General features: G+C 38.5%; 1 protein-coding gene across 1 annotated transcript in view; it reads right to left on the bottom strand.

The window, feature by feature from the left end:
• Positions 1-1,741: 1,741 nt before the first annotated feature.
• The window catches only part of LOC149276100 (NHS-like protein 2), a 72,825-nt gene continuing 48,308 nt past the window's right edge, over positions 1,742-26,258 (bottom strand). The window contains exons 2-8 of the mRNA XM_089503908.1: positions 16,065-16,187; positions 9,294-9,445; positions 8,906-9,101; positions 7,642-7,848; positions 4,781-7,030; positions 2,954-3,080; positions 1,742-2,057 (exon numbers count right to left, since the gene is read on the bottom strand). Of these exons, the coding sequence (XP_089360034.1) occupies positions 1,742-2,057; positions 2,954-3,080; positions 4,781-7,030; positions 7,642-7,848; positions 8,906-9,101; positions 9,294-9,445; positions 16,065-16,187 (3,371 nt within the window). The remainder of the gene's footprint in view (positions 2,058-2,953; positions 3,081-4,780; positions 7,031-7,641; positions 7,849-8,905; positions 9,102-9,293; positions 9,446-16,064; positions 16,188-26,258) is intronic.

Below are 26,258 nucleotides of genomic sequence, written 5' to 3' on the forward strand. Positions count from 1 at the left end.
AAAACTGGTGCAAATCTGTGTCCAACTTCTATAAATCAATTACCATGGTGACCAGAACATCACAAACATGGTTTAAACCTCACTTTGTCCAGAAATTTCTAAATTTTGCCTTGAGAAATATGGCTTAGAATACTGGCACCTTATACATGGTGGAATACATACATATATGTAATACAAAATTAACATATATACATTATACCTATACAGTATATGTCTATGCAGTCTCACAATATGTGAAAATGGAGTAGGAGGTAAAGCAAAACAAAAATAGACAATAGGCATTCAATTCTTCTAGCGCTTTGTCCACTGTTAAAATATGTTCTTCTGTGCCACCATCAGCAGATTTTAGTATCTCTTCTTAGTTTGTGATGTTTCAGTATCTGTCTATTCGTTAGTGTAATGTACCTAAGGTAATAATGCTAGTGATTTGTTTGCTCATTGACCACAACAACACTGCTATAATGTTGCAGCAATAGTATCTAGGATGCACTTTGAATATACCACAAAGGTGTGTGCGGTCATTTTATAAATTTTTGTTTAGTGAAAAGCCTGGGATCCTCAGGAAAATACTCAGAACACGTTTCTTTATCAAAAAGCCACTACTGCTGTTCCTCCAGCCCCTGATTGTCAAGTTACAGATAACCAATTATCAACATGTTAACACATAACTTCTAGTAATGGCTTCCGTTCAGTTCTAGTTCATTGGCATGTGACAGGCTTTAATAAACAAGGATTCTCAAAAAAAAGATTGTATTAGCTACAAATATACAATTTAATCATATGGGTAACAGTTTCCACGCAAGGCTTGGTAAGTGCTAGAAATGTTGTGCACCAATGTTTCGCACCTCCATCGATGTAGAAAGAAAGGTAGATAAATAAATAGGTGAATGCATTAAATTCAAACTGTTAAAAGTTCAACCAAATCATGATGATGTTTTGTGGAATGTGAAATTAAATAGTGAATCCTTCTGAGATATTAAATGTTTTAAAAATAATCATAGAAATAGACAGTCAAATGATGTGTACATGACTGCAGCAGTTTTTATAATGCAATACTGAGTTAGTCACACTGACACCCCAGGGTTGCCTTAGGACACTAATATAATCTTTATATTGGTCAACAAATTAAAATTGAATAGTGGATTTAGTGCAATAGAAAGACAGTCCTATATGTCGTATATTCAAAATTCAGTCTCCATTTGCCTAGTCACAGACAGAGCTGTATTCTAAGCTCAATATTTTCCCTTAACACCCTCATCTTTAAAGCAGTAAAATGAATAATGGAGCACAAAATATATAATCAAAATGCAAAGCTTAATACCATTGTGAAACATATTTTGGGTTACATGCAGAAGATCCTGTACATTCCAGTAGATATATTTTGAACGAGATCCTGTTTTGTAATACACTTACTATATTTCAGTCTGTGTTTGGCACAATTTGACTTCAAAGACCATTCATTATTTAGTTTGGGTATAATGTTAACTAAAGCAGGAAGCACATGTGCCTGTCTCAAACAGTCTGTGATTGTGTTTCAAAAGAAACCCACTCTTCATTATGTATTCAGGAAACCAATAATGAAGCCTTTAGATGCTTTATACACTGAAATCCACCAGTTAAAATTCAAAGTTAAAAAGGATCAGTCTGGAGATTAACTGAAATGCATGTTCAACAAATCACCTTTTTTATATAATTATTTTTCAGTTATTTTGTTTCATCAATTGATTCACTTTTGTGTACTTCATGGTAAAGTTTTGGAATTGCTACTTTTCTCAATTTCTGGAGCAAACTCATTCATGACTCTTCTTGCGAGAGGGTTGGTAGTCTTCAGAAGTTCAGCAGCTGAGGGGCGAGATCCCAGGCTACTCTTGCTGCCTTTTCTCTGGAGAAGAGCTTTAAAGTCCTCATTTTTGCTGGATGTCCGAATGGTACTCAGGGTGCCAGTTGAAAAGTCGCTATTTGTGGAGCCAGATGAATTTTTAATAGGTGATACTGAACTTTGCCTACTTCCAAATGAGTCTCCAGAGTCTTTCCATCCTAATAATTTTCTTTTGGACCTGGAAAACAAGTAACAAATATATATATTTGTACAGCTCAAGCATTATTCAAGCAACTTTATTAAATACTCACTATACATTTTTGCACCTGCACATCTGCTACTTCATGGAAAAATGGATTTCTGATTAGAAGTTGATAGACTTGTGCACATGGACCAAAAATAATTCGGATACATTTTTCATTTTTTGTCCACTCCGTTTCGGACAATGAATTTTGTTTCCTGCCCTTCCAGTTCGTAGAAGTTCTGAGGACTTTTTACATTTGGAAACAAAATTCCTTGTTACTCACTCACGCTCTCTCACCCACACTTTCTCTGTGTTTCCCTTCTTTCTTTGCAAATTGCTCCTGTCTCTCTACAGCTCAGCTTCTTGTTCTTCTACTTATGTGTTCTCCCCTTCTTTTTTTCTCCAGTGATTCGCTGAATTACTCTGGCCTCCCGCATCAGGGCAGAGCCACTCCCCCATTCCTAAAATCGGGGAGATGTTGTCCATATAGCACTTGGCAAGGCTCCACTCTGACGCAGAGAGTGCTCCAGAGGGCAGAATAATGCAGACAGATCTGTGAAGAAAGAGAAGCATTTCTGCACTTTTCTTTCTCTGTGGATTTTTCTGTATTATTCTGGCCAATAGGTTGTCCCAGTGGTGTGCGCTGAGCCTCTGCCCTGATGCAGGAGTGCTCCAGGAGGCCAAGGTAACGCAGCAGATCGCCTGAGACAAAAAAGATGAAGAAGGAGAAGAGAAGCGGAGAGCAATAAGATAAAGGTTTTCATTTGTTGGGGACCCACCTCATTTTCTAATATCTAAGTATTAACTAAACGTGCAAATTTCGTTAAATATTAAAATTCATAGGAATCTGCACGAGTCTGGCGGTTAATTCAATATTTATCTACACATACCTGTGTATGACTGTAAATAAGTCTTCAGTAGTACGGGAACTCACAAACACTTCATCATCATCTTCGATAATAGACTCTGCTGTTTTCCTTGATACACACCGATTTTCTGATGTATCTGCTAAAGTGCCTACAGTATAAAAAGAATAACTGAAAAACACTAATGGAGTGATTGCAGAAATGCATATCAGTAAATAAACCTGGTGGCTCACTTAAGTGTGTTTATTGTATTCCATTCCAAGGTGTATATTTTATGTAAGTTAAATGGAAACCCCTTAAGGACCAGAGCTATTTTATACTACAGGATAAGAGCTTTTGTTTTTAACTATGCTTTTCTTTAAAAAAAAAAAACCAAAAAACAAAAACTACTTGTTCTCACTTATGTTTATAAAGTACATATACTATTACAAACAGGAAAAAGTACCAAAAATATATTCATTGACATGCCCTGATTTGGAAACCACCCTATATGCCCGTATCATTTTCCTTTATTTTACATTTCTCTATTTTATGGTTTATTCTTAGGGTTTTTATTTTATTTTTTAACCCAATACCTAACTCTATTTATATCTAACAAATTCCCTCATTAACTAACCACCACCTCACTAACTCAAACAATTATGTATCTTAAAAAATGGTCAAAGTAAAAAATAAAAATGTATTTTTATAAACCTGGGTCTTGGGACCAGGGAAGCATTGGTTTATTACAGTTCTCTGTCTCGCTCCAACTCATGATCAAGGTGAGGAGAGAGGCAGAGAACAGAGACAAAGGCAGTGTCTTTGTCATCTGATGTTAACTATACATGTAGAAGCGATCACGTGGAAGGGGATCAGCTGTACTGTAGAGAGAGTGCTTAGGTTATAGAGCAATGCAATGTAGGAATAATTTAGACCAATGGCTTACAAGGAACATTATAGGTCCTATACGATCATTTTGTTACATACCTGGTATGCCATTGGTTGTGAAGGTGTTAAGGCATTGGTAAGAGGCCATTCTTAAAGATTTTTTTTCTTTCTTAAAGAAATTCTTTTTAGATCCTAGTATCCGTTCGGCATATTTGCTATCAATAGTATGATTTATAAGAAGAGCTAAATGTATTTGTAGTAGTAGTTAGTTTGTTTTGCTTTATTAAAACAGTAATATCAGTCTTAAGAAAAAATATATCCCTAGGACTAAAAACATTGGTTGGGGCGTTCTTTGCCCTGTGCATTTATCATATACAACGTATAGCTCTCCTCCTTGTGCACTAATCAATGCAGGTAGAAATAATTGCTGATAGCCAGGAGAGATTTTAGTTTTATTGTATGGTGCAAAGCATCAGAAATCATTGTATTAAAAAATATTTACCTATAAAGTAAATATTACTGGGTATTTTCAAAAGTGATTAAGATCAGACACAAGGCTGTGGTGAATATGACTATATTCCTTTATATACGCAAACCACAGAGGATTGGGTTTCTTAATTTATGCATTAGCCTAGAGGTTTACATCTTAAAAGAGCTTCAGTATCATAGTTGGAGCCTAATGCTACATACATTTAACCACATTAAAATGCATATATAGTTTGAATAAACATTTTACGAGGATGTGTTCAATGCAAATCTATTTATAATTTACCAATGACTTTTCATTTTTAATTCTCCTGTTTTTACACAGATACAGAGAAAGATTAAGGACCAAAGCCATAACTTTTTTTTTATATTAAAAAAAAAATGTTAATCTAATTTATGGACTGCAACAAGGGCATATGGTGCCTGTATAGGCATTTGTTGTAATGTAGCAATGGTACTGGACTGATATTTCTACATTTTTCTACAAGTTTTGCTTACCTGCCAAACTCTCGACAGATACAAGATCTGGTTGTGCAGCAGAAATAGTTCCTCCTGCATCATATTTCTTGAATTCAATAATGTCAGGATAGGATTTTGCTCCAGCATCAAGAGTGATCACAAGGCTTGGAGACAACCTCTGCTCAGAGTTAGTACATGTTGCTTGACTTGTTGGAGGTGGACTAGGAACTGGCAAGTGTAACACACTGGGTTTTTTAGGAATAGGCGGTGGAACCTTTACCTTTTTTTTATCTGCATAAGCTAGGCTTTGTATGGTGATTCTTTCTGGTATGTGCTTTCCTTTTATCAGTTCTTCCTCTTCAGCACTACTCTGGGAAAAGCTCATATCCCCTAAGGGGACTGCATACAAATAGCCTTCAGAAGGAGGTGAGGGTTCTATAGAAGGTGGTGTCTCCACACGAGTTTCTGCTTCATAGCTCTTTTTGTGTCTGATTGTCCCAATGACCATGTATGCATCCTGAGGAGATGACTGGTCTCTGACATATTCTCCAGGGGAATTCGGAGACATCACAGGAGATTCTGGTGTTACAGCAGAGGATCTGTAAGCAAGATTTATGGGTCTTCTGGACATTGGAGGTTTCTCTGCAACAGGAGGCTTTACCTTTTTATCTGGCAAAGGGAAAGCTTCATCAACAAGTTCATCAATAGGATCTATACCATCCAAGTTATCCTCTGGCTCTGATTTGCTTACTGAGCGAAGCCGGATGGATCTCAAATCTGATTGTGTCACCATTGGCATTATGGGCTGCACAGGACTAGTCTTTTGATTTAACTTAGTGCCAAATGTTGACTCAGAATGATTTCTACTGGTTTTCACTTTTCCCTTTGAAGATTTTCTCACACAAGTTAAGTCAAGGTGTGTAGGTGGTGTTAATGGTACGTCGAATGGTTGCCGCACCTTAGGACTTCTGTCGATGGGTGAAACAGCTGGCAAAGATGACTTTCTTTCAGGAACAATTGGCCTCACCCTATTACTTTGGTAAGGAGAGTGCCCAAGAATCAATGATGTTGGGACTGCAGTTGGAGTCTCTGACTGACTAGAGTAACCACTGGAAGGAGACATCAAAGCAAGAGGTTTTCCAGGTGATGAGATCTTTGAGTCTGGCCCTGTAGAGACTTGGGAGGGAGTTGTAGCCCTCGAATTGGATGTTAATGACTCTGAACTTCCTTGTGTCTTTGTGTACTCAATCACAGTGTTTCCTGTTGCCATGGTAGATGCAGATAACGTCTTGTATAAATCATTAGATTTGTAGTTACTGTGATCCCAGCTTTGTGAAAAAAACATGCTTTTTGCTGTTGGCATAGTTGCCGTACCTTGAATGGCTGACTGAATGTAACTATGCCCCTGGCTGTCAAAGGCAATGCAAAGACTTTTGGGTCTCTGGTCTTTAGGCATAGTGGATGCGGGCTGTAATTTCTGGGTGCTGCCATCTTTGATCAAAGAAACACTGCGTGCTGGAGGTGATGGCTTTTTCTTTGGCTTCCTCAAGGAAATACTACGTGACCTCCTTCTTTCCTGGTTATCTTGCTCAGCAACTACAGATACATTCTCTGTACTGGTACTCTCCTCTGAGCTCCCACTAGGATAGTTCAAGGCATAATCACCACTACCTCTCCTGTTCTCTGTGTAAGCTATATCCACTGAGGACAACGAACCTGAGTCTGTTGGCATAGAAAGTGACCTTTCACGAAATGTGCATTCCCCAGACAATATTGGCATGGTAGAAGAATTACTAATACCTGGTTGGACGGGATGGAAATTACCCTTGGATTCAACATCCTTTGCATGATTAACAGAAGGGCTTGGGAGGGTAGTACATACAGTGTTTCCATTGCTCCTTGTCACATTCTCTTTTCTAAGTTTGTAAGAGCCCCCGCCTTTAGAAATTCCAGGAGATGCCATTGATAACGTAGAACATTTCATAGTTTCACTAGGCTGGCTTTTCACTGGGCTAGATGGGGTCATATAGTTGAATGAGCATCCCTGGGTAAGACTGCCAGAGTCCTTTGCTCCATTGCATGATGCATTAGCATACATCACACCTGTACTGTCACCGTCGCTAGGGTTTTGCAAAATATGGCCAAGGTCACTGAAGGTCTTTCTTAAAGGCAGTTGTTGAGGATGTGGAGTAGCTGCTCTACCACCTGGGTGCCTTCCATGAGAACTCTCGGGTTTTGAAGGTTGCTCTTCTGTGACAGGGGGCTGTTCACTGCATGTCACACCATTACCTATTAAACAATTAAAAGAATGTATACGTATAATAAACACACATTTAACCCACCCCAACTCTGGTTTGCTTAATAATTATAATTTATAATTGGGTTAACATTAAACAATGATAATGGAGAATAATCCCATGTAAAATTAAAACTATCGTTTTCTACTCTAGTCATAGCATAGTTTTTCACTTTACTAAATAATGGGACTTGCAAAGGCATGAGGAATAGCTATAGATAAAATTACTTACTGTATAACATCTAAGTTCTCTGTAAATAATCATATATGCAATATGTAATACAAGCATGCTATCTTAATCCATATATTATATACAAACATATTTATCAATAATCCTGATTTGCTCCCAGGTGTCCTGAGAGGCCAACATATTTCTAGTATGTTTGGCTGTTCCCAGGTCATGTCTACAATCCATCTAAACATTGCCCCTTTTACAAATTCATGTAATCAATAGGTGATAGTACAATGAGACACTAGGCATTATCCAAACCAGTTTGAGACTGTTGGCAATTATGTAATTCTATTTTGTTTTTAACGAACCTGCAAATTCTGAGCCTGAGTTGTCTGAGTACAAGACAAAATTAAGTTTTGTACTTTTATTAACCTGTTTTTGCTGGAACTGCTGCTGATGCTCCTCCTTGTTTTGTGTTTGACTCTGTTGAGCATGCCTTGCTTTCTCCATGGTCCTGTTGTGGTTGATGGGAGAAACCAATAATGGTCCTTCTGCGTCTCAAGGTTGTTTTGGGGTTTACTGCAGTCTCAGTATTAAATAAGGAGTGGCGGGAAGTTGCATGTTTATCAAACACTTCGCCTGCAACAGAAAGAGTGAGGACAATAAGGCAAAACAGTCTGGACTTTTTTAATATATAGTGTTACAGCTTTGATCTTGGTACTCTTTTAATTGTATTGTTAACTGTTGAAATGAAAAATTGAAGTTATCCTCATTCAGTTATCACAGGTTGACCATATCTGTACAAAAGGTACATATTATTTATGTATGAAGCAAATGTACGTTGCAAAAGAAGAGCTTTGTGTAAGGAAGATAAGCCTAGCAGCAGCATTTTGGATAGATTGCAGAGGAGAGAGTCGAGAAATATCAACCAGATGACGGTTATTGTGGCTTCTTGGGTGAGGAATGGGCAGGAGGAATTTTTTAGGTGCAGGTGGCAGGATCTGGCAAGGGACTGAATGTGAGGGATGAAGGAGAGGTTTGAGTTGAAGATGACTCTGAGGCATAGCGCATGGTTAGTGGGGAGAGATAGTGGTGTTAATGGAAGGAGGGAAGATACTGAGTTCCGTTTTAGGTAGATTACATTTCAGGTAGTGTGACATCCCATAAAGAAATAGGAGACAAATAGTTGGTAATACTAGACATGAAAGAAGATGAGAACTCAGTAGGAGACAGGTAGATTTGAGTATCATCTGCATATGGATCATACCGGAAGCCAAATGAGTTGATTCTTTTTTCAAAGAGACGAAGTGTAAAGAGAGAACAGTAGAGGGTCAAGGACTGATCCTTAGAGGACACCAACAGAAAAGTGGAAGAGGTGAAGATGTCTTGCCAGAGAAGCTGACAGAGAAGGAATGGTTTGACAGATATGAGATCCTGGAGAGAGCTATTCTATGAGTGGGAATCAGAGGAGATACCTATGTTTAAAAGGTGATTATGAACTGGTAGCATGAACGGAATATACTTGGTTTTCAACATATCTAATTACTTCCATAACCTATAAACATTGGTGTTTTTCTGTCATACGTGTTTGTTAGCAGAATATGTATATTTTTCTCTTATCCACCTACAGTACTATAGACCACATACTATAACATTACACAAGCAGATATTTATGAAATTATGTTCTACCATGTACCTGATACATTAATGGGCACAATATTGGTCTGGATAGAGTTAGACTGGTGCCATCGTCTCTCCTCTGGGATAGGAAAAGGGAATGCTTTAATCCAGGCCACTTGCTTGTCGGGTGTAGTTGGTAAACTCAGACATGTCTCCCGTGGCCTGACTCCTACTGTGGTTGTCTCATCTTCACTCACCCTTCTGTTGGCCGGCTGGCAAGACATAACATATTAGTTATGGACATCTAGTAAATGGTTTAAACACTTATTGTCAACTAAAAAAAAAGATCCACCTAATAATATAACTGACACAAAACAAGCCACTCATGAGACATGACACATTTAAAATTCAATCAAAACAGCAAGCTTTGGTATTACCAACGCTTTGAAGTATGGAACACTTACCAAGTAGACAAACTCAAGCCGTTTGGGTGTGTGTCTTGTAGGAGTTTCTGGAGGAATTGTCGTAGACTGTGAGAGGGCGGAATAACGAAATGTCTGCCCGGTGACTTTAGTATCTAGGTATCGATCTTCAAATTCTTCAGAAAAGGAATCACCTAGTAAAATAATAGGAGTGGATAACATAACCTAAAATGCTGCTGCCATTGATCAGCTTTTTGAGATATTATTGCTTTAGCACAATTTTGACACTTACAAATTACTAAAATACTAGTAATATAAAAAATACAATTATGTAAAATTATAAAATGCCCAGGGAAAATAAAGACAATGTATTGACTTTAGGATTTTTATTTACTTAACTTATGTGCACAGAATGTCACCATGTAATCATTATGTGGTAAAGTACTGCACACACTTTACATGACATATACATACACATCTTGATATGTTTTATCTGGATATGTCTGTGATACACTTCTGAATGTACTTTGTTGTACAATCGTGACTTTACCTCATTGTACTATTATGAATAAAAGAGACTTGAACAGGAAAAAAAACAAAAAACTTATGTGCACAGCAACAAAGCCATAATACCACTGTTTCCAACACAAAAACATAATCATACAAAATTTCCTGCCTTCCTCAACTTCCCCCAAAAATCTTTTTGATCATTGCCACGTTCACCATTGAGCATATTAAATCTGGTATGGTGTGAGACAAAGGGATCTATTCTATATCTAAAAGGAGCGCTGATGGGAGAGTTGTTTCAACTCCTTGCCTTCACTACACATAATGAAGGGCCAACAACAATGTATTCTGACCCAGGTCAATTAGGCCCTTCAGTTTGCTGCTGCTCAATAGCCCCCTCAACCATCCCATTTACATTATGGCTGGCACAGCCTCCGTAGACTATATTAATAGGTACTACACGCCTTTAGACACAGAGATCCAAATATGATGTAATTTCCCAGTGCTCTGTAATGAGGATGGCGTCTATGGAGGGGACAGCTGCGGGTGCTGCCACGGGGTAGGCCTTGGGCAGTGTCTCTGCCAACACCAATGAGCTTCTACTGCATCAACATCTTGGGAAGACACCAATTAAACATTCACAGTGCTGGTGGAAAAAGTAAGTGAACCCTTGGATGTAATAACTGGTCGAACCTTCTTTGGCAGGAATAACCTCAAACATGCACTTCCAGTAGCTGCAGATCAGAGCTGCACACCATTCAGGAGGAATTCCTTGCATACATTTTTAAGCTAAGCCATATTCTTAGACTGTCTGGCGTGAAGTGCTTTCTTCAGGTAATTCTACAGCATTTCTTTTTTTAAAGACATTCTGTAGTAGATTTACTTTGGTGTTTAGGGTCATTGTCTTGCTGCATTGCATTACATCTACCGAGTTTCAGCTGGGGGACAGCCACCCTGATATTATCCTGTATGAAAAATTAATTGTCCCCTCAAGGATGGCAAGCTGTCTAGGCCCAAAGACAGCAAACCATGATGCACCTTCAACTGTACTTCATCGGTGGGATGATGTTTTCATCATTTTTATGCCCTTTTATGCCATACGTAGTGCTGCATGTTCTTCCTGAACAACAATTCAACCTTAGTACACAAAATATTTTCCCAGTGGCGTTGTGGAGTGTCAAGATCCTCTTTGGCAAACTGCAGGCTTGCAGCAATGTTTTTTTTGGGGGGAGATCAGCTTCCTCTGTGTTGTCCTTTAATGGACTCCATGCCTGTTCAACATTTTGCATATTGTAGGCTCATGAACAGAGATGTTGACCATTTCCAATGCCTCCTTCCTCATTTAGCATTCTGCGTTGTGCATCTTGGCTGTGCGCCTACTTCTAGTACTTCTAAATCGGCTCCATTTATAGACACTGTTTAACTGTGAACTGATGAATCAGTAAACCTTTTGAGATTGCTTTGTAACTCTTTCCAGCTTTATGCAAATCAACAATTCTTGATTGTAGGCCTTTTGAGGTTTCTTTTTTGTGAGGTATGGTTCATGATGCGTCTTAAGAATAGCAAACTCAAAATAGTTTTATTGTAACTAAATTACATTTCATATTTTAACCCCTTAAGGACTGGGTTGTTTTATTTTTTGTACCCTTCCTGACCGAGACTTGTGTAATTTTGTTGTTTAGTGTACCCATACAAGCTATATTTTGTTTTTTACGACAAGACCATTATTTTTATCACATCATGTAATTTCATATAAACAAAATAATAAAAATATGATGAATTTGAAAAAATCACTTTTATTTGGAAAATATTTTACTCATCTATAAAAGCTAACGAAAAAAAATGCTTAAAAAGTTTAGAAATACCCAATGTTTTTCCAAGTTATAGGGCATCAAACACAAATAGCATTTCCAAACCATTCTTTTTTTCAAATCTGGTAATCCAGTCCCCATGTTCTATTTGGGACATCTTTAAAGCCGACCAATTCAATTTACCCCGATCAAACCATGTATTTTTGAAAACTAGACACCCTAAGGTATTTCAACACTTTCCTTGCACTAATTTTCTACCAGCCTTTGTCAAACTTTGTGGTAGTAATTTATTTTGTGTTTCTTTTCACACAAATTGTACATTAGGTATACATTTACAGCTCCTGGTATATGGGACTTCAAAACATCCATATATGTGTTCAGCAACATCTCCCAAGTACAGGAAAGCAGAGAGAGTGCTGTCACGGGCTGGTGGACTGCCTCTCCTGAGTCAGCAAAATTAGGGTTGTATGTTGGTGTGTGTGTAAGCATGTTAGTGTGCATGTACGTAGGCTAGTTTGTGTGAGAGTATGGAAGCAAGGACAGTTAGAGCTTTGCATTGTATATAGATAACTGTCTTTTAGTATTAAAAATACATAACAAAAAAAGAAAATACATTTTTTGAAGCAGCCAGCTTGCTGTGTGATGCTGCAATAAAATCCCTAAGTAAAGTGATATCATCCATCAGAGGTTGTGGGGGTAAAAAGCCACATTTGGGACATGCACGTTTTAGTTTTTCAACTTGGAATTTTGACATCCGGTCATCCTGAGCCCATGTCTTAATTTGGGAAATCTTTGTAGCTGGCCAATTTAATTTTACCCCCATCAAACCACTTTCTGTGCACTAATTCTACCACCAATCTTTGATATTTTTTAAGTAATTTTTTTGTGCATTTTTTGCCAACAGATTCCATCAAAAAGGCTACACCAGAATCATTACACAAATGGCTCTACAGAAGGCACTTAGTGATGAATTATCCTGCCAAGGTCATGGACGATCCTGCAAGAGTGGTATTCTGCACCTGAGTAAATACTGCCTTTCAACATATTAAAAAGATTATACAATGCAACTGGAGCATCGCAGCCAACGACAAATCCTCACTAGCAATATTTTGTTTGACTCCACTCTTTTGTTATAAGAGGAGCTGTAATCTTTAAGGCCGATTAGTACACTCTGACCCCACGCACTCCTATGATGCCAGAGCTCAGACAAAAGAATATCTCTGTCTTGTTTCAAATGTTCTCACATGATCTCGTAAACTTATTTTTCTCATCCCCATACCGGCAAGAGATATCACATTAAACATCATACCGCATGCATGCAGAGTAAGGGATCTATATGATTACTTGTCTGTGCGGCTTCTCTTACATCAGTAAAACAGGCTTAACCTTATGGGACCAAATCAGGGGTCACAGGTCCTCTTATAGGACCACATACCATGACCTGGGAGACTGAGAAACCAGTTGCCAAACATTATTTGGCTCAACACCATTAACTAGCATAGCTATGTTTTGTGGGGATAGATCTCATCCTTCCCCTTATCAATATAAGTATCTTTAACACTTGCCCCGCTTGGAAATTCAAAGAGGCCCACTGGAGCAGATGAAGGAGAAACGGTAGGCTGTTCAGAGTAGGTTAACTAGACAGAGAGCAGAAGAAACACCTGGTAGTCAGCAAACAAGAGGCTGTAATTCTGTAAACCCCCTGGTGTCAGAGTGGCTTGGTCTGTTCTCTTCCTCTCCCTATAGCTGATCTCTTCCTCTTCACACTGGTAGCTGCTCATTCACAGGCACAGAGTCCCCATCTGGGCAGAGACACAGTGTGTATGCTGCAGACACAAGGTAGTTTATTTCAAACATGTATGTATTGCAGCTAGGGTTAGTTAATACTCCAGCTGCTGAGACTACATTTTCCATGACTCTCAGCTAGTCTGGTATGTTAATGGAAAGTGAGTATTCAACAACTGTCAAAGGTTAGCTTTTATATCCTTATGGATTGGTATTGCAGCTGCTTTGGAATGCACATCTCATGATCCATTTGGATAGCTGAAGATCATGAAAAATGTTATAACAGTCATTTTACTACCAAATGTTAACCATGACTGCTGCAAAGCTACCAAGCATCCTATATTGGCTCCAAGTCTTATGTCCCTTTTTACTACCCTCTTTTTTTGTAATACCTCTTTGCTTTGCATACACAGAGCTACACTACATTAAATGTTCTTGACTGCAACTCCCATTATGCAAAGCAAGCAACATACAGTACAAACACTTACCTTTGTTGACTACATCTACAATAATATTCAGCCAGCCATATTGCTAGCTGAACCTAATGGGGATTGCAGTTATAGCCTGGGGTTGTGGTGGCCTAAAGTATACACTAACTCTTTGTGGTTGACTGCAGCTCCCATTATTTACAGGCAGACATTACTGGCTGAACATCATATGTATTGTAGACTGGGATAGTTGTAACTAATCTTTACCACTCCAGCTATTGTAGACTAATGTTCTCATGTTGTGTATGTATGTATGTGCTGGTCTGTTAGCTACTATTGTGGTCATATAATTTTCCCATTAATGGGCGGCTAACCCCCATGTCTGTTAGTGTATGAAATAATGTAAGCAAATAATGTAAACAAATGACAATAAAGGTGCTGTGAGGGGCGATACGTGGGCTGCGGGGGACAATACAAGGGCTGAGGTGACAAGGGACTAGCATATGACAGGGGGCAGGGAACTAAAAAGCTAACTGGGGATATTACATCGGGACTGGGTATATGACAAGGGCAATAGATATGATAGGTGGCAGATAAACTGACAGGGTGGGAGTATGATATAAGAGAGATGCAGAGACCCCATAACTTTGTATTTATTCACCTTTATGACTATTAATGTTATGAAAAATTCCTTTAGTTTTTATTTAAATATTTTTATTTGTCATTTAATTTAATTGTTTGTTGGAAAGAAATGGGGGAGGGGCATAAGCTATCTTGCACCAGGGCCCTCAGGTCACCGCCACTAATGAGGCAGGCATCAAAATCAATTAGCAAATTTTTCTATCAATGTATACTGGAGCAGCAGAATGCTTACAGGTGATTTACGTTTTTAACAGCAAAATTATTAATTGATTTACATGGCACTATCATGTTCTGTAGCAGTGTACAATGGAACCTAAGGACTAGTACATTACATGATAAAAATAGACTTACAGAAACAAAAGGTGAGGAGTGCCGTTCTCAAATGACCTTATCTAGACGGGGGAGACGGTATACACTACCGTTTAAAAGTTTGGAGTCACTTAGCTTTATTAATGGAAAACAAGGGAATTTCTAGCTGTGCTAACAAAATTTTAAAGAGTTTTCTAATAACCAATTGACCATTTAAACTAAAACTTGTATTAGCGAAGATGACGTGCCATTGGAATACAGAGGTGGTGGTTGATAATGCACTTCTGTACTCCTATGAGTATATTCAATTTACAACATTAACACTGTCTACAGTGTGTTTCTGATCTATATGATGTTATTTTAATGGATGGAATTTGCATTTCTTTCAAAAGCAAGGACATTTCTTAGTGACCCAAAACTTTTTAACAATAATTTATATCATAGGTGAAAGTACAACTGTTCAGGGTGGATTATCCACACAACTGTATCTAAGTAAATAAAATAATACTACTAACCATATGAACAGGCTAAGTGAAGAGTAAGAGGGTATAGTGAGGCAGTAGTAGATGGGAGGAGGGGAGTTAATAGGCTACCCTGAATAAGTATGTCTTAGGGTTTTTTAAAGCAGTGGAGATATAGGGAAACCATGAATTAGTCCAGTATACAAGCATAAGAGATAGAGATTACAGCAGAGTGGAGGAACCAGGTAGGTGGAGATAAGTGGGGAGATAAACAGCAAATTGTTATTGTGTAATGTAAATCACACAATGTTTATTATATGTTATGTTATATGCTATGTTATAGCTATGTAGCACATCACACACTATATAGCAAATATACAACAAATTTACAACTCTGAAATATTGGCCCTAATGGTTAGAGTAATATATGACTGACACCAGTGTCATGTATTCAGGTTTATTCATTGAATTGTGAGTTCAGGTAAGTAGAAGAATGTTTTCTAGCTGATTTAACTATGAATTATGGAAAACTAACCTTGGCAAATTTTGAGTTTGCCATGCATAAAGCATTGCTAAGTTGGTGAGAGAAAGCAGGAGCCAAGAAGTGATGGGCATTTAGTAAGTAAAAGTGCTTAGTTACACAAACACAATAGAAATTAAGAGCAAACCTTATATTTGTAGGGTTTACCGGCACACACATTTTGCTATATCAAAATTGTAAGGCAGTCAGAGGAGGTAACTGGATAAAACCCTGAGATGATTGTTATTTATACGTTTGTAAGCTGTGATTCCCCACAACCAAAAATACATTTGAGAACCAAAAAACACATTATACACATTTACAGTCCACGTCCTTACCTTGAAGAATACTTAGGTTGAGCTCAGCTTCCTGATGAAGCTCCTCAACACAAGGCGGCCGTTTAGAAGATAAGAAGACATTCACAGGTTGTTGTTGCCAGTTTGCTAATTTGGAATGATCCACAGGTGCAGCAGCTGCAATAAAAATATTTTGTATGTAATAACAATGATAATGCAGGTTACCCAACTTGCACTAAAAGGTCAAAGTAGGAAATGTGCATTATACATGTTGTATTTGGCCAGTAGCAAGCCCTGTGACATGTCACTTGTTAGCATACCATAAGAGCAGTACCTATGTCTCTCGACACTGCAAATTCTGGATAGATTAGCCATAATAATCTCATCATTTTTCTATGGAATGTATATATTTTAATAGGTAAAATAGCTCTATATAATATAAGGGTCCAAATGCAAATTGTACGTTTTCTTCTTGAAATGGAAAACATAGATACATAGAGATGGACTAATTAATTGTACATGAAATGCAGAAATCTATCATATATACCGTTTTGGCTCGAATATAGGCCGCACTTTTTTCCCCCACTTTAAGTCTTTAAAGTGGGGGTGCGGCCTATGTTCGGGGTCAAGCGCCCGACGCCCGGGACTGCATGCCGGGCAGGCAGCTGGGTTAGGATACAGATCCCCCGCTTACGGTGCAGGGGACCTGCATCCTACTCTCCGATACGCTCAGACAGCCTCCCCTGCCAGCACTTTCCACGGGGGGGTGCCGGCACGAGAGGTTGTCTAAGCGCACGACTGTCCGCACGATGCGTTTTACCTCTGCCCCCAAGATTTACCAGAGCAGACTCCCGGGTGTCTTGCGGGGCCGGCGGGGGACATCTACGCAATACGCGTATACAACTTCCGGTGCCGGCACATCCGCTGAGTGCCGGCACCGGAAGTTGTATACGCGTATTGCATAGATGTCCCCTGCCGGCCCCGCAAGACACCCGGGAGTCTGCTGTGGTAAGTCGGGGGGGGGCAGAGTGGCAGCATATCTCGGGGGGGGGGGGGACAGTGGCAGCATATCTCGGGGGGGGAGGAGGAGGACAGTGGCAGCATATCTCGGGGGGGAGGAGGACAGTGGCAGCATATCTCGAAGGGGGAGCGTGGCAGCATATCTCGGGGGGGGAGACAGACTGGCAGCATGTTTTTTTGGTGCTTTTTTAAAGAAAAAAACTTTTTCTTTAAAAAAGCACCAAACTTTTAGGGTGCGGCCTATATACGGGGGCGGCCTATATCCGAGCCAATACGGTGTGTGTGTGTGTGTGTGTGTGTATATATATATATATATATATATATATATAAAATTATATTTGTTATAACATTAACAACTTAAGGACTAGGGATTTTCCTGGGTCAGCGACCAGAGCAACTTTTCAATTTTTGATATGTGGTTGTTTAAATGTAATTTTCCTCTCTGTCATTTAACATACCAATACAAGTTAAATGTTGTATATAATAAATATATATATAATAAAAAAAGGTGTTTTTTTTACTATTTTCCCATCCATTTTGTGTGTTGCTGCAAGAAAATACCTACATTTTTGTTCAGCAACATCTCATGAATAAAATGCACCATATATTTTGAAAACTATACACCCAAGTGTATATTAAATGCTGATGTTTTAGCAATTTCCGTGCCCTCATTCTACTGCTTCTCTTTGTCAAAGTTTGTGGAAGTATTTTTTGTTTCACACACACATTGTAATTCACGTATAAATGTACAGCTCCTGGTATATGTCACTGCCGAACACCACCCCAATATGTGTTCAGCAACATCTCTTCAGTACATTTGTCAAATTGTTAGGAGGTTAAAAGGCCATATTTAGGACATGCACATTTCAGTTTTTCAATTTGGATTTGGTCATCCTGTGCCCATGTCCTATTTGGACACTTGAAGCCACCAATTCAATTCCTGCCATCAAGTCAAAACTAGACACCCCGGGTTATTTCAGATGGTGGTATTAACACTTTCCATGCACAAATTCTACCACCAGCCTTTGTCAAAGTTTGTGGAAGGGATTTGGTAATTCAGGATATGAATTTACAGCTGCTGTTATATGTCATTGTCTAACAATACCCCGATATGTGTTTCTCAACATCTCCTGAGTACAGTGATACTACATGTGCATAGGTGTGTTGGAATTTTGACATCTAGGCATCCGGTACTATTTGGGACACCTTTGATGACGACCAATTCAATTTACCCCAATCAATACCTGGGATTTCTTTTTTTTGTGTAATTTCATGCAACCATTTTGCCACAAACGTATGCTAAACGTGTAAACTTTTTTTGTGTATGCTGCTATGTTATTCACTTTGTGTCAGCTTAAGGAGTATTTTCTGCACCCTAGGTAAGCAAATTCTGCTTTATCTTAGTAAATATTTTTGAAACGTAAACAAGCTATATACATTTTTAACTAAAGAAAAAAATCAGAGGTTCTCCACTGACCATCATACTGAGCTGTGAAATCGATCAAGGTCTTTGATTTTTCAGCTCCCACGTGGCTACTGTGCAATGCTATGAAACAGTGCATTAATATGGCATCCCAGTGTTCTGCTTCAATCAGTCACAAGGGGGTTAGGGTAAGGTCCTGATCCTACCTCTGACCACTCCTCCCAACAAAGGTGTTTTGGGCACCTGAATTGTTGGAATATATGATACTATGCCCGTTTTTGGGGTGTGTCTAATAGATACTGGAGTAATCCAAAGGAAATGGACCAGCTTGCTATATATATATTGTAAGGCAAACCATACCTCACAAAACATCCCTTATTAAAAATGTTTGTTATTGTGTAATGATACGCTACTTGTATTTGGCTAATATAGCTGAAATTAACATACGGACTGGGGATGCTGCATTAAGTAATCACCAGCAAACATTAACCCCTTAAGGACCAGGCTGTGTTTTACCTTTTGTACCATTGGGACCGAGGCTGTTTTAATACTTTTGCGGTGTTCGTGTTTAGATGTAATTTTCTCTTCACTCATTTAGTGAACCCACACAAATTATATGTTGTTTTTTCCAGGACAAGAAGGGCTTTCTTCAGATACCATTGTTTTAATCATATTATCTAATTTCCCATAAAAAAATAATAAAATATGATGAAAAATGTAAAAAAAACCCACATTTTCTGACTTTTACCCCAAAAATCTTTTACTCATCCAAAAAAGCTAATGAAAAACCCTACTAAATATATTCTACTATTTGTCCTGAGTTTAGAAATACCCAATGTTTTTATGTTTTTTTGTTTTTTTCTGCACGTTATGGAGCATTAAGTACAGGTAGCGTTTTGCTATTTCAAAACCATTTTTTCCAAATCTGGTAATTCTTCCCCCCATGTGCCATTTCGGGTATCTTTGAAGCCGGCCAATGCAATTTACCCCATCAAATCATATATTTTTGAAAACTAGACACCCCAAGGTATTTCAAATGCTAGTATTTTAACCCTTTCCATGCATGAGATTCTACCACCAGCCTTTGCCACACTTTGTGTTAGTATTTTTTTGGTATTTTTTTTTACACAAATTGTACTTTGGGTATACATTTATAGCTCCAGGTATACGTCACTATCAAACAACACCCTAATATGTGTTCAATAACATCTCTCAAGTACAGTGATACCACCCATGCATGGGTTTGACTGCTGTTTGGGGTTAAAAGGCCACATTTGGGAAGTGCGCTTTTTTTCCCCTATTTTGGTCAGTCTGTGCCTATGCCCTATCTTTGAGCCTGGCCACTACAATTTACCTCATAAAACCATATATTTTTGAAAACTAGACACCCCAAGGTACTTAAAATGGTAGTATTTAACCCTTTCCATGCATCAGATTCTACCACCAGCCTTTGCCACACTTTGTGGTAGTATTTTTTTTTATTTTATTTTTTCACACAAATTGTACTTTGGGTATAAATTTATAGCTCCAGGTATACGTCACTATCAAACAACACCCTAATATGTGTTCAGGAACATCTCCCGAGTTCAGTCATACCCCACATGTATGGGTTTGTCTGGTGTTTGAGGTTAAAATGCCACATTTTGGAAGTGCGCTTTTTTTTTTTCTCCATTTCGGTCAGTCTGTGCCTATGCCCTATCTTTGAGCCCGGCCACTCCAATTTACCCCATCAAACCATTCACTTTTTTAAATTAGACACCCCTTGGGTATTTGAAATGCTTTTATTTAAATTTTTCCACGTCAGGATTTTTGGGAAGATACAGCGCTAATTTTAGCACTTGCTCATAATAATAAACTTTATTTTTTTTATTTTATTTATTTTACTCTTTTTGGACTTTTTTTTACATTTTGCTGGAACTGGATAGTTCCTCTAAAGCATAATAATTTTTAAATGTTACCATGTTTTTTTTAAGCTTTTTCTTTTTTTCTTTTTTCTTTTTTTAATTTTTTTCTTTTTTTTTTAAATATTTTGCTAATCACATAGTGATTAGAAAGCTGGCCTCCATTGACTTGTATGGTTGAATGCAGTACCTGTATTCAACCAGCAAGTGGAGCCAGAGTTCTCTAGAACTCTCTCAGGAGACCGTCTAGCGAACTTTTTCAACTTTATTATTTTTTTTCCTGGGCCGCCGCCATCTTGCGGATGGTGAAGACTGCGTGCAGCTGCGGCTGTGACCGCTCTCCGGAGCGGTCACAGTCCATCAAGAGGTAAGTGTTTGGTGTCCCTGGATGCCTCCTGATCGAGGCATTCCAGCGACACCATTGAAGTTTAGGAGGTGATCGTTGATCGCCTCCTAAACGCTTTTAAAACGGGCGTCCGCCGCCATACAATGTATGGCGGCTGTTGACGCCCCGGGGAGGGGCCAGACATGGCCCATCATGCCGATCTCGGTGTTGCTGAATGCCTCGACATCGAGGCATTACAGCAACACCGTTTAAGCTTAGAAAGTGATCATTGATCACTTTCTAAGCTTGTTTAAGTCTGATGACGTGTCAGGCACGTCATAGGTCGTTAAGTGACCGTTTTGCATGACGTGCCTGACCCGGCAATGGACGTTAAGGGGTTAAGTACACAGGGACATAAATACATCCGTATCCAAATATTCACAGTGCCTATCACATTAGGGACGTAACGTTTTCTCGGTGTACATACTAAATACTTATTGTCTATGAAGAGATGAGGCCTCTCTGGGAGATAATATCTAGCTCTCTGAAGGTAGATAGAATTAGCAGATCACTATAAACTAGAATACATGGCATTTCAGTTAAGGAAGAGCTGATTTTTCACAATCCTTCTATTTCCTTCCTAGAAACTGTTTCCTGAGATCAAAACATTTGCCAACTGAAACACAATCAGTTCCTCTTTTGTTTAACTCAGGTTATTTGTGATGTAACCACTTTTGTTAATTTACAGAGCAACTTATGGTTCTTAAACACTATTAAAGGCCCAGAATGGCCATCTCCACACTGAGCAAACCACCCATACTCACCTGGTCTGCCGCTCTAGTGGCTGGATATGGCTAGCAACATACTACGTCAGCATACAAACATAGCGTACAGCTGCATGTATCCAGCCATCTGCCCCACCTATGTCACCAAGTGCCTCAGCCCTGGCTAGAATTCAGTGTAACATATATATGATAAGAAGTAACTATGCTCCATATATACCAAATATATATATGCGATTTGTTAGATAATCAAACACTGATTGTATGCACCTACAACTTCTATTCATACAATTCATATTCTAACATTCAATGGTAGTACATTAGGTTTCACTTTGTATTCCTTAGGAAAATGAGTTGCATTCTTTTCATACCCAGTCAGCTTGCTACCTATTGCAAACACAACTGCCAAGAACACAGATATTGCCAATATCCTGTCAGTATTTCAACGGCCCTGCGGGTATACAGCACAATGACACGCTGTGTCCTCACATCTAAGTTCTAAAGGCTGATTTTTAAACTGTTTATGCTGGTACTCACTGTTCTATGTTAGGTACAGTACAAAAATATTAAAAAATGGGCACTATTTCTGCTATAAAACATCTTCTTCCTCCATATAAGTGAGATGTCTTATTTTTCTACCCTATTACTTGAATGGTCTATATTCTGATATACAACAGGCATCTAAATCACATTCATTTTTCATTTTGCCAATTACCTATAATTTTAGTTCCCATAACAACTCATCTTTCAATGCTATTGCTCTGTCCTCATTGGGAATTCTAATAGGATAGTTTCTATGTGAACAGAACTGGCTATTCTATGCTACACATGGAGCAAGGCTATATATATATATATATATATATATATATATATATATATATATATATATATATATAATAATCGTAACATTTCTTGTTATCCTTCACTGTACAAAGATTGACAAGCAATATCCAGTAGCCAGGATAATTGGGGTTCTCTCTATCAGCACTATATGCAGCATTGCTAGCCAAATAAACAAACAAAAAGTACCCTGGGGATATTATCTTTAACTATGTTCGATTTTATCAAACAATTTGGTAGCAGTTTCTTATAAGGCAAAAACTTCACATTTGAAATAAATAACCATTATTATTTATTGCATTACATATCATTATTTAGCAGAGTGTCACACCTATATCACACTTATCTTGCTTTCCACTAACATTAAATCATTACACTATTAATGGACTCCCACCCCGTATTACCTTAATATATCACCAATATACATCTGACGCTGATAACTACTTTATGGGTTTCACCCTCAAAAACAGTAGGCAGATGTCCTGTTGCCCCCCTACAGGCTTTACGCATCTCACAATTTTTTTCCCAGGTGACCTCACTTACCATTACTCTACAATCACAAATTACATACAGCTGCTAAACAATCAGCCAACCACCGAGCATTGCAAGTAATAATGGAGTCAATAGCAGAAGCCTGCAGATTTCCCCACCATGCCCCAACACAGGTTACAATATACCTTGGTGTGCACAGAAAAATATAAGACTTCAAATTTTTTTTATTATCCTTTGTAGTAAAAGGAACCTTACAATCTATTAAATATATCACTAGGTCCCTTTTATTCCCTAAAGGTACTAGACACTAATGCATGTAACAGATCATGGTTCAAGTGTACCCTACCTTTCCACTGAACATCCTTTTCTTCTTGAGCTCTCCAGCTGCGATGCAGTAAGCAAGTACATTTGCCAGGGTGTGACACAGTTCCCCAACAGTAAAATATCAAAACCAAATGCGTCAAGAGGCTTACATTTTAACATAACACACCCAGGTTCTATCTGTTAAACAGGGAAGGGGGAAGCCGTGACCTTGTGGTTAAAAAGAGGGAGTAGGGCTGCATGTTATTATCTCTTTTTATATGTTGCATATAATGCTTTGCTTTACACATACTTTTATACAGGAAAGGAGACAAAAATAATTAAACCCAAGATTAGCAAATACTAGTGTTACAACTGAGACAGTCACAAAGATGGGTGATATTTCACTGGGCCTTACAGAGAATTTTGTGAGACTTGTTGTTATATATTGTTGTTCTGGATGTAGTCCAAGAATGTGCCATTAGTGTAGATAAAATAACAGATTCTGGGGCTACACATTTACAAAAGGACTCCTCCAATATACATATACCGGTATGTCTATATACACACACACTCCAAAACAAAAGGATGATGTTGTATACAGCATAATTTTACCCTTAACCTTACCCTTGATAAAAGTTAACTTGGCAAGGCATACCTACTTTGTAACTTATGTACAATTTTCATTTCCACAGAATGTACAAAGCTGATACAATCTTTGGGCAAATATGTGTTCACTCGCAGCTATTCTACTTGTCTTAAAACGAAATTAACAGCAATGCTACTTTTTTTAATTTAGGTTTTATTAAGAATCAAAGCTACCTAATCCCATTCCACAGCAAAGCATAGTTTTAATATGAGAAACGCTCACATGGAACATGGAACACCTGTGCATATGTGCCAACAACTTCTCTTCTTAACTGTTGTCACTTCTTCCAGCTCATTGCCCCAGGATTTCACCAATGCCTAACTCTATCAGTTAGCTAAGTCAGCTACTTGAGTTTACAAGCATACAATCTTTCCCCATTTCTTCACTACATTTAAATAACCCTTGCCTAAGTAGTCAGTCACTCTCTATCCCATTCCTGCTTACTTTCTAATACATTATGATTTTTGCTCTCCTCTCTTTATGTACCAGTTAAGTCGCCAAAGTTCTGCTTATTCCAATGCGGAAGAGTTCCAAACTTCCACTGGCATTAATATCATCATAAAAACTCTGTGGCGGGAGCAGCTGCATGCAAACCACACATCACCAAATACAATACTAAGCGTCGGATTGAGTGGTGTAAAGCACGCCGCCAATCACTGGACTCTGGAGCAGTGGAAACGTGTTCTGTGGAGTGACGAATCACGTCACTGAATCACGTCACATCTCTGTTTGGCTGATGTGTGCGTCTGGGTTTGGCAGATACCAAGAAAACATTACTTGTCTGACTGCATTGTGCCAACTGTAAAGTTTGGTGGAGGAGGGATAATAGTATAGGGCTGTTTTTCAGGTGTGGGGCTAGGCCCCTTACTTCTAATGAAGGGAAATCGTAATGCTTCAGCATAGCACAAAATTTTGGACAATGCTTGGCTTCCAACTTAGTGGGAACAGTTTGGGGAAGGCCCTTTTCTATTCCAGCATGTATGTGACCCAGTGCACAAAGAAAGATCCATAAAGACATGGGTGGATGAGTTTGTTGTTAAAGAACTTGACTGGCCCACACAGAGCCCTGACCTCAACCCCAATGAACATCTTTGGGATGAACTGGAACTGAGACTGTGAGCCAGGCCTTCACAACCAATCAATGCCTGACCTCACAAATATTCTACATGATGAATGGGCAAAAGTTTCCACATAAACACTCCAAAATCTTGCGGAAAGCCTTCCCGTAAGAGTGGAAGCTGTTATGGCTGGAAAAGGAGGACCAACTACATTGGTCTATAATGGTTATGTATTTAGAATATAATGTCATAAAAGTCCCTGTTGGTGTAATAGTCAGGTTTCCTAATACTTTAGTCCATATAGTGTATAATTTCTGCTAATTTAGTGAAATTTGGCTGAACTATTTTTGATGGCGTCACCGCTTTTTCAAGGAGCAAAAGTGTTAGGGCAAATGGGAGTTCCTCTTTAAGCATCCGCATAAGGCACAGTGATAAGTACCACTATAGTTCGTTAGTGGCAAAATGCAGTTTCTTCATAAAATAGAAACTGTTAGCTATCACAGCTTCTAATCTGGGGTGTTTGAAATGGTAATATTTGCAGGTTTACTATTGTTGAGTTACTCTAAACTAGGGCAGTGGCATTCATTCAAGGTTAAAAAAAAAAACAACTTTTGTAGTCGGGGTCATCAATAAGATGGGCTGCCCAGGGTCCATGCATTCTGAACTGGCCCACAATAGTTCACCTATTTGTCCTATGGTTACTTTGTGTTACTCCTCTAAGAAGAACGCAACATAGAGCAAAGGCTTGATTATATAGAGGGCTTCAGAAGGAGCAGGTGGCAATAAGAGCACAATTAGGAACAACAGTAAGAGAATTATTGTGAGGGCCCACAAACAAAAGCTTACCTGATGTCCCCCCTATAATAAAGATGACCCTGTCTGTGGTTGTTGCAGGTTAGTTAGCATTTTTGATACATGAATCAATTGTGCCCAAAAAAATATCTTATGAATTATGGATCACAGTAATATAGATCAAAGTTTCCTTGGTGATCTGTAGTAAAGTATTGTTACCTCCATGTTTCAGGTACTAATGGAACTTGGAAAATAATTAAGTATCAAGGTAAATGTCACCTTCTGTCACTGCATTTATCAATGTTGCCTTTATTTAAATGGAAAATAAACTCAATATCCAAAATACTCCCATTTCAGAAAATGAAATTTCTATTAACATGTGGAGCTTAAAGATATTAAGGCTTCAACACTTTATTAGATACTTTGTAAGTTGTTTCACTATTATCATCTGTAGATCAGTTTAATTCTTAAAACTCCTGCTTGGTATTCCTGACCAGGGCTTTGATTTCTGCAACTGCTGCATAATGACAACCCCAAATTAGCAAAAAGCCCACTCCTGTTCAATATTTTGCACACTCAATATTTTGTGGACCAAACCAATGCATTACAAGAGTGAACACCACATGACATGTTGGTCATAGGCAGGGGCAACACATGAAAGGTGAA

The sequence above is a fragment of the Sceloporus occidentalis genome, unplaced genomic scaffold, assembly GCF_023333645.1.
Source record: "Sceloporus occidentalis isolate IW3139 unplaced genomic scaffold, rSceOcc1.0.p SCAF_247, whole genome shotgun sequence".
Classification (NCBI taxonomy): domain Eukaryota; kingdom Metazoa; phylum Chordata; class Lepidosauria; order Squamata; family Phrynosomatidae; genus Sceloporus; species Sceloporus occidentalis.